Source organism: Chiloscyllium plagiosum, chromosome 7 (genome assembly GCF_004010195.1).
Source record: "Chiloscyllium plagiosum isolate BGI_BamShark_2017 chromosome 7, ASM401019v2, whole genome shotgun sequence".
NCBI lineage: Eukaryota > Metazoa > Chordata > Chondrichthyes > Orectolobiformes > Hemiscylliidae > Chiloscyllium > Chiloscyllium plagiosum.
In genome coordinates, this window is record NC_057716.1 from 5,872,686 (window position 1) to 5,889,195 (window position 16,510).

Consider the following 16,510-nt stretch of genomic DNA (forward strand, 5'->3'; position numbering starts at 1 on the left):
GGGTTCAGAAAAGATTTACAAGGATGTTGCCAGGGTTGGAGGATCTGAGCTACAGGGAGAGGCTGAACAGGCTGGGGCTATTTTCCCTGGAGCGCGGAGGCTGAGGGGTGACCTTATAAAGGTTTACAAAATTATGAGGGGCATGGATAGAATAAATAGGCAAAGTCTTTTCCCTGGGGTCGGGGAGTCTAGAACTAGAGGGCATAGGTTTAGGGTGAGAGGGGAAAGATATAAAAGAGATCTAAGGGGCAACCTTTTCACGCAGAGAGTGGTGCGTGTATGGAATGAGCTGCCAGAGGATGTGGTGAAGGCTGGTACAATTGCAACATTTAAGAGGCATTTGGATGGGTATATGAATAGGAAGGGTTTGCAGGGATATGGGCCGGGTGCTGGCAGGTGGGACTAGATTGCGTTGGGATATCTGGTCGGCATGGACGGGTTGGACTGAATGGTCTGTTTCCATGCTGTATATCTCTATGACTCTATGTAATAAAAGCTGCTGCTGATGCTTTTTCCGCTACAAATTTGCTTATAGCTTTTAGAATATTACAATACAGAGGTTGGCCCACTGTGTACGTACTGGCTCCCGAATGAACTACCAAGCTAGTCCCATTCTCCACGCTATCTCCATAGCCCTCTAAATTCATCACTTTCAAATATATATCCAGCTCTGTTTTGAAACCTCCTATGGAATCCATCTCCACCATTCTCCCAGGCAGTTCATTTCAAATTCTAAAAACTCTGAGTAAAGAAATTTCTCCTCATCTCACTCCTAACTGACATACTACTGACATATCAGCTAGTGGAAAATGGAATATCCTTATTTCCCTGTCAAAACATTAAAGAAAAATATCAGAGACCCTGATCAGACATTCATTTTTCATCAGAAAATGATTAAATCACGCCAGATAAAGGCAAAGCTTACAAACTATACATTAACACAAATAAAATACCAAAAATAAAATCTGGTCATACCAAATTAAGAATGTTTTTCATTGTGCGTACTGAAGCTTGCAGGCTTAGGACCTAGGGTAAAATACAAGTTAAATATTTAATGTCTGAGTTATAACTAAAATTTTGCTATCTATAAATAGTCGATACAATAATAATGTAAAATTGCTTCATGTAAAATACAAATTAAAAATCTTAAACGTACAGTTTTAAATGTATGTCAATGATTGTGACTAATCATAAAACAAAATGCAAATAAAATTGTCATTTATATATGCATTATATTTAAACATTTCAAAGGTTTTACTCAAAGTGCTATTTTTGGAATGCAATAACCATCAAGTTCACATACATCACAGAAATCTTGTAGCAACAACCTGTGAACAATAATGAGACGTGACCAAATACTGAGTGGCACTGGCTGAAAGAAAATGTTGACTAAAGTAACTGGAGATGTGCAGGGATTTCTTTAAATTGTGCCCTTTATAGGTTGAATTTTTCTCTTCTACTTGAGTATTCTATTCCTGGGAGGGTTCTCACAATTGTCTAAAGCAGTGTAGCAGCATTACTGCACACAGAAATTGAAGCACTCAAAAAAAGGCAAAAGAACTAAGGAAGAGCAAATTTTCCTCCAGAAGCTCTGGTTTTTTAAAGGCAAAAATAACAAAAACTATTAAATGAGAAGTTGCAAAACTTGATCATTTATTAAACCTCCAGAATCCTAGGGCTGAATTTCACTGAGGTTTGGCTGTCAATTTTAGGGAGTTTCATGCAGAGTTTCTCTCCGTGAGTTCTCTCTCACATTTTAACACTGATTACATCATTATGCATCACACCTCTTTGGCACCACTCTCGTAGAATAGGCCCCTCTGGGATTCATAAATCAATACTTAAATCTCAGCTTTCTACCAAGCTGTTAGCCATGAATAGTCCTTCAAAGTCTAACCGTGGGAGGGCAACAAGAAAGGTTCTAAGGACACATAAGTGGCAGAAGTATCGATGCATTGCATATAGAAACTCAAATCCATTAGTGTATTACCATCTTATGCATCACCTGTCTGACTGACTGCCAGGGTAACTCTAACGACAAGAATCAAATTACTCAGGCTGCCCATCTTTAATACCAGACTATATTAAAAACACTGATGCTGCCCTTTTCCTAACATAGGATAGGATAACATCTCGTCCTTGTTCAGGACTAACCATGGTCCACCCTTAAATGAATGGAAAGGGCAACCTTGACCAATGACTGACCAGCCTTGAAGAATTGATGAGCAGCTCCCTACCTAACATACATTTATATAAATGATTTGGATGTGAACATGGGAGGTATGGTAAGTTTACAGTTGACACCAAAATTGGGGGTATAGTGTCCAAAACTGGAGAGCATAAGTTTAAGGTGAGAGGGGAAAGATTGAAAGGGACCTAAAAGGCAATTTTCTCACACAGAGGGTAGTGTGTGTGTGGAATGAACTGCCAGAGGAAATGGGGGAGGCTGGTACAATTACAACATTTAAAAGGCATTTGGATGAGTGTATGAATAGGAAGGGGTTAGAGGGATATGGGCCAAGTGCTGGCAAATCGGACTAGATTTATCTAGGATATCTAGTCAGCATGGACGAGTTGGACTGAAGGGCTTGGTTCCGTGCTGTACATCTCTAAGAAGCGACGACCACTAATTCTGTTTGTACTGGACCTGCAGAATTGAGACCAACTCCCCAGACCAGCTGACTGATCTGGTCCAAGCACCTTGATTGAAGTTAGGTACTGCACTTGATTGGCTATGGCAGGATCCCTTGACTCATGACAGTCCCCTTGAACTCGAACAAGAATTATTCCCGTTAGACTGTGAGACATGGCCATTTGGCTGAAACTGTTTGGCAGCAATATTTTAATGAAAGATATCTGTGTACTCCAAACTCCAGCATCAAATTGGATAACTATTGTCACTGAGTTGGAGATGTGCCATAATGATGTGGGGAAGCTGTTGCAATGCTAACCTTTGTGGATGGGGATGCAGGTGGTCAGTGCCCAAGCAACATGCCTTGATATGTTGCAGGCTGTTGGTGATGGAAGTCTGGACGAGCAAACAGTGAGCTGGACCTGCTCTGACTTTCACGTTGGGAACTAACATCGTCTGGTTTATTTCCACCATGTGGGAGAATTGTAAACTGCATTTAAATTTGGTGAGAATAAGTAATAATGACATATGAACGCATGCAATTGTTCTTTCACCACTCACTAACATGATTCACGGACCTTTTTCTTGACTTCAAGAATCACATTTTTCTGATCTTGCCATATTTTCCCAACTCTAGTGCCATTTCGCATTTTGTTTGGGACTAGGCAAATTCAAACTTTATTGCTGGAACAGCACAGCAGGTCAGGCAGCATCCAGGGAACAGGAGATTCGACGTTTCGGGCACAGGCCCTTCTTCAGGAATGGGCCTGTGCCCGAAACGTCGGCCTGTGCCCGAAACGTCGAATCTCCTGTTCCCTGGATGCTGCCTGACCTGCTGTGCTGTTCCAGCAATAAAGTTTCAACTTTGATCTCCAGCATCTGCAGACCTCACTTTCTCCACTAGGCAAATTCAGCACTTTGAAACAGCAGAGAGAACACAGAACATGGAAGAATACAGCACAATACAGACCGTTCGGCCCTCAATAATGTGCCGGCCTTCTAATCTACTTAGAGATCAAACTAACCTACATACCTTTCATTGTACTAATTTCCATGCGCCCATCCAAGAGTCTCTTAAATGTCCCTAATGTATCCGAGTCTACTACCACCGCTGGCAGTGCATTCCAAGCACCCTCCACTCTCTGAGTAAAGAATCTACCCTAAACCTTTCTCCAATCACCTTAAAATTATGTCCCCTTGTGACTGACATTTCTGCCATGGAAAAAAGTCTCTGGCTATCCACTCTATCTTCTCAACATCTTGTACACCTCTATCAAGTCACCTCTCATCCTTCTTCACCCCAATGAGAATAGCCCTAGCTCCTTCAACCTTTTTCCCACGACATGACCTCCAGTCCAGGCAGCATCATGGTAAATCTCTGCACCCTCTCTAAACCTTTCACATCCTATAATGAGGCGACCAGAACTGAACACAATATTCCAAGTGCGGTTTAATCAGGATTCTACAGAGCTGCAGCATGACGTTACAGCTCTTAAACTCAATCCCCCTGCTAATGAAAGTCAACACACCATATGCCTTCTTAAGAACCCTACCAACCTGGGTGGCAACTTTGAGGGACCTATGGACACGGACCCTAAGATCTCTCTGTTCCTCCACACTGCCAAGAATCCTGCCTTTAACTCTCTATTCTGTATTCAATTTCAACCTTCCAAAGTGAATCACTTCACACTTTTTCCAGGTTGAACTCCATCTGCCACTTATCAGCCCAGTTCTGCAGCCTGTCAATGTCTCATTGCAACCTACAACAGCCCTCCACATTATCCACAACTCCACCAACTTTCGTGTCATCAGCAACTTACTAACCCACCCTTTCACTTCCTCAGCCATGTCATTTATAAAGATCACAGAGAGCAGAGCTCCCAGAACCAACCCCTGCGAAACCCCACTGGTCACTGAGCTCCAGACTGAATACTTTCCTTTACCACCACTCTCTGTCTTCTATGGGCCAGCCTATTCTGTATCCAGACAGACAGGATTCCCTGTATCCCATGCCTCCTTACTTTCTGAATGAGCCTACCATGGGGAGCCTTATTAGACGCCTTGCTAAAATCCATGTTCACCCCATCCACTGGTCTAAGATTCATCAATGTGTTTTGTCACATCCTCAAAGAATTCAGTAAGGTTTGTGAGGCATGAGCTGCCTCTCACAAATCCATGCTGGCTATCTCTAATCAAACTATGGTCTTCCATAAATTCTGTCTCTCAGAATCCTCTTCAATACTTTGCATACTACAGATATAAAACTAACCAGTCTGTAATTCCCAGGATTATCCCTATTCCCTTTCTTGAACAAGTAAATAACATTTGTCATCCTCCAATCATCTGGCACTACTTCAGTGGACAGTGAAGATGCAAAGATCATCGCCAAAGGCGCAGTAATCCTGTAGTAACCTAGGCTATATCCCGTTGGGCCCAGGGGATTTATCTATCCTTTTCAGCACATCCTCCTTCCTAACATCAACCTGTTCTAGCATATCAGTCTGTTTCACGCTGTCAACAGAAACATCAAGGTCCTTCTCAATAGTAAATTCTGAAGCAACATATTCATTAATGACCTCCCATGCACATGACCGTGCAGCAATGCAAAGGTTGAATCACATCATCAAGTTTACTGATGACACAACTGTAGTGGGTCTCATTAGCAGGAACGACTAGTCAGCATACACAGAGGAGGTGCAGCAGCTAACGGGCTGGTGCAGAGCCAACAAACTGTCTCTGAACGTGGACAAAACAAAAAAGATGGTTGTTGACTTCAGGAGGGCATGGAACGACCATTCTCCACTGGACATTGACTGTTCCCCTGTGGAGATTGTGAAGAGCACCAAATTTCTTGGCGTCCACCTGGCAGAAAATCTCACCTGGTCCCTCAACACCAGCTCCACAGCCAAGAAAGCCGAGCAGCATCTCTACTTGTTGCATAGACTGAGGAAACTCCCTCCCCACTTCACCCTCCTGTGCTGCAGCACTACAGCCTGGTTCGGGAATTACACTGTCTCAAATCGTAAGACCCTACAACGGATAGTGAGGACAGCTGAGAAGATCATCGGGGTCTCTTCCCCCTCCATTATGGACATTTACTCCACACGGTGCATCCAAAACGCTAAGAACATTGTGGAAGACTCCACCCACTCCTCACTCAAACTCTTCTCCCTCCTGCCATCTGACGAAAAATATCAGAGCATTCAGTCTCTCATGGCCAGACTGTGCAACAGTTTCTTCCCACAAGCCATCAGGCTCCTTAACACTATGATCGGACTCTTTTCCATTAAAATTCTTTGCATGACTTCGAATTGCTACTAGAACAATGTCTATTAGTTATCATTCTTTTATTACACTATAATTTGCGTGTTTTGCACTTCTTGTGCATTTTATGCCGCCCTTCGGATGATCGCGTCGTTTGTCCATGTAGCACCTTGGTCCTGGAGGAACGATGGAGTTTTTACTGCATCGGTTGTATATGGTAGAAATAACAAATAAAATCTACTCTACTCTACCTGCTTCCTCTGACTCCAGTTGCAAGGTCCCTCCACTATCCCTGATCAGCCCTATCCTCACTCTGGCCATCCTCTTGTTCCTCACATAAGTGTAGAATGCCTTAGGGTTTTCCTTAATCGTGCCCCTTCTATCTCTCCTGAGTCCATTCTTCAGTTCCTTCCTGGCTACCTTGTAACCCTCTAAAGCCCTGTCTGATCCTTGCATCCTCAACCTTAAGTAAGCTTCCTTCTTCCTCTTGACTAGACGTTCCTCATCCCTTGTCACCCCAGGCTCTTTCAACTTACCAGACCTTCCTTGCCTCAGTGGGACAAACCTGGCCAGCACTATCAGGTGCTTCCTAAACAACCTCCACATTTCTGTTGTGCATTTCCCAGAGAACATCTAGGCACCCCAGTTCCTGCCTAATAGCAATGTAATTCCCCCTCCCCCACTTAAATACTTTCCCATAACGTCTGTTCCTTTCCCTCTCCATGAGTGTAGTAAAGGTAATGGAATTGTGATCACTTTTACCAAAATGCTCTCCCACTGAGAGATCTGACACCTGGCATGGTAGAAGTAGCCATGTGACTTGAAAAGGAAGTGGAAGATATAAACAGTTGGCTACCTGACTGAGAAAAAGTATCACCTGGCAGAACTAGATTTCAAACTGCGGGACTGTTAAAAAGGAACATTCAAATAATATGAAATGATCAGGCTACCAATTAACGATAACAAATTTAAAAACAAGATAACCACAGTAAAAAAGTAATAGTAAAGGAGGAGCACCGAGGAAAAGCATAAATTGAGCATTGCTGAAAAAGAACAAATATTGAGAAACTTTTCATCTTGCGTTCATCAGGACATCTTGCAACATTACTACTTAAAAGGGAAAAAAATAGGCTGTAAATGATCTCTTAGGCAAGGTGATAGAAGGCTACCATTCCTAAGTATAATATCTAATGTGAAGTATTGTACCGAAGTGAAGGATGGCTCAGATTTCACTTAAAATAAACTTTATAACAATATATACATGAATAGAGCTCAAAGACAGAAAATCTAGAATTTTGGGCAAAATGCTGACTCGAAGTAGGAGAGAGTACAATTAATGATGTCAGGATGATGGACCTTGACAGAGACAACAGAAGTAGATGCCTAGGGTAGTCAGTACACACACAACAATGCTGTACATTCATAGCACAACAGTGTAGGAACATTGCTTAGTGACTACTTGATTTGCCTGAGGATGAGGACTCAGGCATACACCAAAGAACACGTCATTGTGAAACATAACTAACATTTCGTCTTTTGAAATGATCTCCCATCAAACTGCTCAGAACTTCTTTCTTGTTTACCAAGAGTACCCCTTGAACAATCCTTTGCATTTCCATCATTTGGTTATGTTCCTTCATGCAATTTGAGATAGAATTTATGTACCCATGACAATACTATTGCTTATTTTTCACATCTACCAGGTTGTCTAAACTGTGTCCCAAAGTGAGGCATTTTCACCTCTATCTGCAAATATAAGTGCACAAATATGGATTGTGGACATAAAACAATTGTTGAGCAGCTAAGCCTGGCACTTCCTTATTGCTGCTCTTCTTTTCGCAAACACTTTATTTAGAGGGATTTCCACATTTAAATCCACTAACACTGAACCTTAAAGTTCATTCATAGCTGGCACAAAGGCTCACAAGAGCCAAAGCAGCATGAAGTGAACAAAATGATGACCAGTTAGTAACAAGAGAAATACCACCACTGTGGCCTTTTCATAACCATACTGTCACCTAATAATCCTGAAAGCTTTCATTGCACATGGACCTAATTTTTATCTGATATTCTGAACACAACAAAATGATGTGCAAGTCAACCCACTCAATCAATACTTTAAGATGGTTGCACTTCAATTGATCTTCAGAAATCAAGATGAAAAATGAGGCAATGTAATAATATAATGCAATTTCACTCCCTTTCACACTTCCAGAACTTGATGCAGCACCACAAAATTATTGGGAAACCATGGTAAAGCTTTATGTACTGATAAAATATTTATAGCACAGAAGGAGGCCATTCAGCCTATTGTGTCCATGCCAGTCAGTGAACAGGAGTTGAAAAGTGCGATCGATTTTACCACAAGCCACGTTTCAATACTTATAGATTGCAGACCGTGCTCCAGTCAATCTTGTTTACGGCTAGGTCACATGCAGGTGCACAGCTGTAAATTTTTTTATTGATGCCAATCTCAATTTTGAATGGTCAAAACACTGATGGGGCAACTCTCATCAAATCAAGGTTGGGAGATGCCTGGACATTGATCCACAACCTAACATCTGACAAAATCTGCATTGGACACTTTAGAAAAAGGGGACAAATAATTTGCTAAATGAAAATGAGGATTTAGTCAGTTGTCTTCATTAATCATGTTTTATAGCTACATAAACAAGAATAAAATGATGCTTTGCTTCAGTATTACACTTTGAAATATTTGGTTAAGAAATACATTAATGTTGTATTTTCAGAAATATTTACTTTTCATTGTCTAAATGACATGGTATCACAAGATTTCATTATAAGGAGATGATAATTATTTTAGACACCAGTTTTACCACATGGACATTAAATTGTCTAATTTAATGAACTAGCTAATCAATAAACACATTTTACCTTAACAAGATAAAGAATGTAACCAAGTATAAGAGCCGCTGCACCACAGGTGGTCCAGATGATAAAGAGCAGGAAAATCATAATACTTGAACTTCGAAAATTTAATTTCTTATATTCCTTTTGAATGACACGTGGCCTGCAAGATGGGAACAATGAGATGCACTAGAGCAGTGTTCAGCTGTAAAAATTAAGTGTAAATGAAATTCTTATTTATCCCTTGGAATATTTACAATAATTTTGTTTCCCGCAAAGCAAGTCTTGCTATTAACATCCCTTTTAGAAATTCAATAATTCTAACATGTTAGCTCTTGGTTTATTTTATCCCAGTCTGTGACACAACAGAACACATTATTTTGTTCTGTACACTACAGCATTTGATAGAAATAATTCAGTTGGAGAATAGAAATTTTCACATTTGATCTATACATTGGCTAAACAAAATAAGCAAATCTTTGGTCTTATTTTCTGTCATGGTTTCTATGGAATCTTAAATTTAAGTGTTGCAATTAAAATTCATGTCAAAGTTACCTACTTCTCTCTGTATCTGAACAACATCCTAAAAGTTGGAATTATTCAATATTGAGAGAGATGTACTCTAATGTAAGCTCTAACATGAGACTCCAGTTAAAAAAAATGAAGAACTGTAAATAGTTTGTGTTCTGTCCCTTGTTTTATTCCACCTAATTTACTGATTTATGGTGTGCTAAAATATCCTTGAGCTTTATATAGGGCACATTACCAACAGTTGACAGTAATATGGTAAGAAATAAACAACCCACTGCAATCTACTGAACAACAGCAAAGGACTTCCCACAACAACTCTATCCTTCAGTCATCCCACAAAACTGACAGCTTTATTCAGAAAGGAAAACACACCTAGATAGTGAAAAATTTCAGTATGATTCATTAATATAAAATATTGATGGTCAAATGCCTTTATCCTGTGTGATTCTTCCATTATTGCAGTAAACATGACAAACGCAAAGGTTTAAATCTCATTCACACAAACTGAATGCAGCTGACCTGACCCATGACTGGTTGAACTCACATAACATTGTTCACAAAAATGCATCTTACTTTCTCCTTTTGTTTTTGTCTTCCCCTTTCTCGGTATATGCTGCCTTTATTGTTATATATTTTTTATACTATACAGGCCTTTACTTTTTTTTAATTGCCATTGTCAACTCTTCCCCATTTATCAATTTACAATAAAGAGCATAAGAAACAGGAGCAAGGTCAGACCATTGGGCCCATCAAGCCTGCCCAGTCATTCTGTAAGATTATTGGTAATCTTCTGCCTCAACTCCACCTTTTCATTTGGTCCCCATATCCCTTCATTCCCTGGACGACCAAGGGCTGGAACTGATTGCCAGTCAGGGTGAAAAAGTCATGTAGTCGAGAGTGTGGTGCTACAAAAGCACAGCAGGTCAGGCAGCATCCAAGAAGTGAGAGAATCAATGATTCAGACTTGGAACTTCATCAGGAATGAAGCTTGTGGTGGTGGTGGTGACGGGGGGTGGAGAGAGGGGAGGGGTGTGTAGCTGACAATGTGATAGGGAGATGAAAGTGGGGGTGAAAGTGATAGGTCAGAGATGAGGGTGGAGCAGATAGGTGGGAAGGGAGATGGACAGGTCAAAAGGGCAGAATAGAGTTGGAGGCATGGGGTTGGGATAAGGGAGGGGGGGGGGGGGGGGGGGGAGAAACGAGGAAACTGGTGAAATCCACATTGATGCTATGTGGTTGCAGGGTCCCAAGGGGGAAGATGAGGTGATCTTCCTCTATGTGTCGAGTGGTTAGCATTTGGCGATGGAGGAGGACTAGAACCTGCATGTCCTGAGTGGAGTGGGAGTGGGAGAGGGGCCCCTCCTCCAACAACTCTGCCTCTCACTCCAAGAACATGCAGGCCCTGGGCCTCCTCCAATGCGAAACACTAACCACCTGACGTCTGGAGGAAGAACTCCTTGAGACCCTGCAACCACACAGGATCAATATGGATTTCACCAGTTTCGTTTCCCCTCCCCCCACCTTATCCCAGTCCTGAGCCTCCAACTTAGCACCCTTCCCTCTTGACCAGTCCATCTTTGTTCCCGCCTATGTGCTCCACCTTCCTCTCCAACCTATCACTTCCATCCCCACCTTCATCTACCTAACACATTCCCAGCTACCTTCCCCCCGCCAAGCCCTATCCCCCTCCCATTTATCTCTCAACCCCCCCCCGGCCCACAAGCCTCATTCGCGATGAAGGGCTTATGCCCAAAATGCTGATTCTCCTGCTCTCTGGACGCTGCCTGACCTGCTGTGCTTTTCCAGCACCACACTCTCAACTCTGATCTCCAGCATCTGCAGTCCTCATTTTCTCCCTGAAAACATGATGTAGATAAGAGTGGAAATCTCCATTCCTGACAGTCAACTTGGGTCCTGCCTTTCCTAGGACAATTTTCAAAGAAGCGGAATGCGAAGCACACTCGACAACCATTAATGGTCCGTAATGTTTAACAAAGTGATTGTTTAGGGACTTCCTCACGACAGAATGGAGCAGCCTTGTGCAGGTTCTGTGCACAACTGACAGGTTCACCACGCAGCCCTGGTAACAGCTTTGCAGAACTTCTTAAGTTTAGTCTGTGGGTCAAATGACTGCTGGCAATACGCATGCCCCGACCCTGCTCGTTCATGGCTGTTTTGCACTGTGTTCCATCTTGATGAGATGCCTGCTTTAATTGACAAGGAAGCAACTGTTCCTAAACTGACTGTCATTTGGTCTTGCAGCTCCTGTGTCTTCTTCAATGGCAGGCAGTTCTTAATGGCATTTAAGTGTTTGGCATCTCTAATTAGGTGTCATGTGCAAGCTCAGTTAGAGCATTTGTGTATGAAAATAATGTCACAAGGCAACTCTACTTAGATGTAGATTTATTACCAAGAATTCTTTGGGGAGGGTTGGCAGCTTCAGTACGAAAAGCCTGACTATCTCAATCTTAAATATCCTATCAATGGGACATCCACAAGCGTGTGGGGGAAAGGATTCCAAAGATCTGCAATCCTTTGAGTGAAGAAGTTTCTCCTTAAATGTTAAATAATCAACCTCTTAACCTGAGATTCTACAGAGCATTCTAGATTCCTAAGCCAGGAGAATCAATATTATAGTGTCTACCCGATCAAGACCCCTTTGGAATCTTAAATGTTTCAGTGAAGTAATTTCTCATATATTGAAACTATAAAGAAGGCCCAATCCACTCAGCCTTACATCACAGGACAACTCTCTCATCTCAGAAACCGTCTTATGGAACCTTTCCTGTACTGCCTCCAATGCAATATGCTTCCTTTAATATGGAGACCAAAAATCCCAGGTGTGGGTTCACCAAAGCCTTGTACAATTTAGCAAGACTTCTTTATTACTGAACTCCAATTACTCTGTAATGAAGAACAAAGGTCAACATGCCATCTAGCTTTGTATTTGTTTGCTGTAGGTACATGCTAACTCTCTGATGTTTAAACAGAGTGCACCCAACCCTCTCTGAACATCAGTATTTCAAAGGGCATTCCGTTTTTATGAAAATCTGCTTTTCTGTTCTTCCTACCAAATAAATAACCTCTCACTTCTGGAAATTAAACCCCACCTGCTATCTTGTTGATCATTCATTTAATCTGTTTGGATATTTTTACAACTTCTTGTTCACCTTTTAATAGCTTATATTCCCACCCAGTTTTGTATTATCAGCAAACTTAGATACATTACTTTTGGTCTCTTTGACTAGATAATTAAGACAGATGGCTAGGTTTCTCTTACACCTTTGCTCTGTTGGTATTTATTACCTTATGCTCCTGAGTCTTATTAGCCCCTTGGTTCCCCTCTATTTAAGTATGCAGTTTGTGTCTTTGCCTGTGAAGACACAGACAAAATATCTGTTCATGTCACTGCTGTTTCCTTGTCCTCCATAATAATTTCTCTGTCATGAAGAGATCACCTTATTTTTGATACTTTCCACTTTGTACACTTGTGAAACCTCTTACAATCTGTAAAATATTTCTGAATGGCTAGATGAACCTCTTATTTGTTTTGCATATTTATCAATTTTTGTTGCCCTTTCACTACTTTCTAAAGCACTCCTAATCTGCAGGCTTAATATTATCGTCGGAACAATACAAATTTTTGTTTTTAAAACTTAGCACTACCTTTAACTTTCTTAGTAAGCCACAGATGGAGCGTTCTTGCTGAGTATTTGTTTATTTTCTTGAATAATCTGAATTTATTCTTTAAATATTTCCCACTGTTCATTTGTCTCATCAACCTAATCAGCTTTCCCCTTACCTGCGTAATTAGCTTTAAGTTCAAGACTCTTGTTAGAGATGCCATCCCTTTAAAACTTAATAAGGAATTCAAATGTTTTATGATCACTTTATCCCTGAAAGATTCCTTTAACGTGAGTTTACTACTTAACCTGCCTCATTACACAATATCAGTCCAATACAGCTTATCTCTGTTTGGTTCCACAATATGATGCACCAGGAAAATATCATGAAAATATGCTAGAAATTTATTCTCCAGACTATTTTTGCCAATCTGCTTTTCCCAGTCTTTATGAAGATAAAAGTGTTTCATGAATCAACGATGGTTATCTTTTCTTCCTATGTTGTCTTTCAAACCCTTAAAAACATTATAGTAGTAATATCCCTACAGAGTGGAAAGAGGCCATTTGGCCCATTCAGTTCACACCAGCCCTCCGAAGGACATCCAACGCAGACCCTATCCCCGTAACATCCCCAGATGCTATGGGAAATTTAGCATTGCCAATCCATCTAACCTGCACAGCTTTGGACTGTAGAAGGAAATTGGAGCACCTGGAGGAAACCCACACAAGTCACAGGGAAAACGTGCAATTTCCACACGGTCACCCAAGGCTGGAATTGAACCTGGGCCCCTGGTGCTGTGAGAGGGCAGTGCTAACCACGGAGTCACTGTGCCACCCATTAATGGATGTATTTCTTTATTGGTGAGTACTGCAGAGGAGGCCATTCAGCCAATTTGTCTGGGGCAGCTCTTTGAAAGGTCCAGTGACAGCTACACTCTCCAGACCTACCCCCCCAACAGCCCTCCATAAAGTCCCCCTCTTCCAGTACTTCCTGATTTCCCCCACCTTCTGATAGTTCGTGTTGAATCTGCTCCCACTGCCATTTCAGATACTGCACCCCAGATCACACCAACTCACTGCCTCAAATAAGACATCCTCCTCATCTCTCCCCTTCCTCCCTCAGGTTCTTTTCCTGATTCTCTTTAACCCGTGTCCCTCTAGTGGCCAACCTTCCTGCTGCTGAGAACAGCTTCTTCCTTATTGACCCACTCTTCCTGACTCCAAACGCCTCAATTTCAATCTCCCCCTGAACGTTCCCTGCTCCAAGAGGAACGATCCATAGAGTCTCCAGTCTCTCCTTGGCCCTGGGCTTGTACCTTGTGTGAGAATCCACTTGTCAGCTTAGTGGGAAAGGAGACAGTGGGCATTAAACAAGCTAACGAAAGCTGGATGCAACTCATCCAACATTCCAGGAAAGAAGGAATAATTCCCTTTCCCAATTCTGGGGTCAGCTGTAATGGTCAATTTCTGACCTAGGTAACACCACTTAATTGGCTGGAGACACTGGGACAGGATTTGTGACAGTGTAAAGAATGTATAATTTTTTAAAAAACATACAAAGTACTGTGGACACTAAAAATCAAAAATTAATTTGGCCTCTCAATGAAGCCTGCAGTGAAACTTGAAACCAGGACCTCAAGTTCTGGACAAAAATGAATATTGCTGCTGAGATCATGAAACTGAGCCCTTGAGCTTGTAAGGGAGCAATGAAGAGCCGAGAAGAAGAGGTTAAGGTCACAGAGGCACGATAGCTCTGTAATTACATGTCAAGATGGGTTAAATTTGATAAGTGTCTTGGAAATTCCTTGGCTCGATGTGCTGTTGTTGTGCAAATACATTTACTGTCACTCATTGCTTGGTTGTAGCATGCAGCCAGGACCATAATTACAGTTGAAAATGTTGATAGCTGCCTCTAAAAGATGTTTAAACAGTTCATTTTAATGGCTGTACTACAAAGCTGAATGATTGAGGGTTGATTTTATATATTAATGATCTGGATGAAGGGACTGGGGGCATTCTGGCGAAGTTCGCCAATGATACAAAGTTGGATGGACAGGCAGGTAGTTCTGAAGAGGTGGGGAGGCTGCAGAAAGATTTAGACAGTTTAGGAGAGTGGTCCAGGAAATGGCTAATGAAATTCAACGTGAGCAAATGCGAGGTCTTGCACTTTGGGAAAAAGAATACAAGCATGGATTATTTTATAAACGGTGAGAAAATTCATAAAGTGAAAGTACAAGGGATCTGGGAATGCTAGTATAGGATTCTCTAAAGGTTGACTTGCAGGTTGAGTCCATGATTAAGAAAGCAAATGTAATGTTATCATTTATCTCAAGAGGGTTGGAATATAAAAGCAGCGATGTGCTACTGAGATTTTATAAAGCTCTGGTTAGGCCCCATTTAGAATACTGTGTCCAGGTTTGGGCCCCTCACCTCAAGAAGGACATACTGGCACTGGAGCGTGTCAAGCGGAGATTCACATCGATGATCCCTAGAATGGTAGGCTTAACACATGATGATCAGCTGAAGATCCTGGGATTGTATTCATTAGTGTTTAGAGATTGAGGGGAGATCTAATAGAAGCTTACAGGTTAATGCATAGCTTAGAAAGGGTGGACGCTGGGAATTTGTTTCCATTAGGCGAGGAGACTAGGACCCATGGGCACAGCCTCAGAATTAGATGGGGTCAATTTAGAATGGAAATGAGGAGACATTTCTTCAGCCAGAGAGTGGTGGGACTGTGGAAATCAATGACACGGAGCACAGTGGAAGCCCAGTCCAAAGATGTACAGGTCAGGTGAATTGGCAATGCTAAATTGCCCATAATGCTAGGTGCATTAGTCAGAGGGAAATGGGTCTGGGTGGGTTACTCTTCGGAGGGTCGGTGTGGACTGGTTGGGCTGAAGGGCCTGTTTCCACACTGTAGGGAATCTAATCTAATCTATTTAAATATTGATTGTCTTCAAGGCAGAGATTGATAAATTCTTGATCTCGCAAGGAATTAAGGACAACAGGGAGAGTGCGGGTAAGTGGAGTTGAAATGCCCATCAGCCATGACTGAGTGGCTGAGTGGACTCGATGGGCCAAATGGCCTTACATCCACTCCTCTGTCATGGTCTTATCATCTTATTTTGATTCAAATCTCAGCTGTACTGACAATTAGTATGAAAGAACTTGCATGTGAATAGCATTTTTCATCACTTCATGGCAGCCCAAATCACTTTGTAGACAATTAAGTGGAATCACTGCTGGAATGCAGGAAACTCAATGGTTAATTTGTTCATAGCGAGATCTTACAAACTGCAATATCATCACAAACAATCTGTTTCTCGGTGTTGGTTAAGGTTGACATATAGGGGTCATTGGGCACCTCAAAGGACGGAAGTCTCTTTTTGAAAATTCTATTCCTGGCCACTGGATATGTTTGCTGTGGTATTGAGACGTACCTACAGTGTGTGTAGGATGCATGCTAAAGAACACAGTCCTAAAGTTGAGATGTGAGTAAATTTCTTAATCAAGGAGGGTTGAGGAGCCATCTTCCCAGAAAATGATGAACACATGCTACACTTAATGATGGCCATGTATGTGGAGCTAT

The 16,510-nt window shown here is 41.7% G+C and overlaps 1 protein-coding gene across 2 annotated transcripts in view; it reads right to left on the reverse strand.

The window, feature by feature from the left end:
• Positions 1-16,510, reverse strand: part of pgap1 (post-GPI attachment to proteins inositol deacylase 1) — a 151,668-nt gene that overhangs the window by 14,955 nt on the left and 120,203 nt on the right. For both annotated transcript variants that reach the window (XM_043692909.1, XM_043692908.1), the window contains 2 exons: positions 8,792-8,927; positions 976-1,026 (listed from right to left, as the gene is read on the reverse strand). In XM_043692909.1, the coding sequence (XP_043548844.1) occupies positions 976-1,026; positions 8,792-8,927 (187 nt within the window). The remainder of the gene's footprint in view (positions 1-975; positions 1,027-8,791; positions 8,928-16,510) is intronic.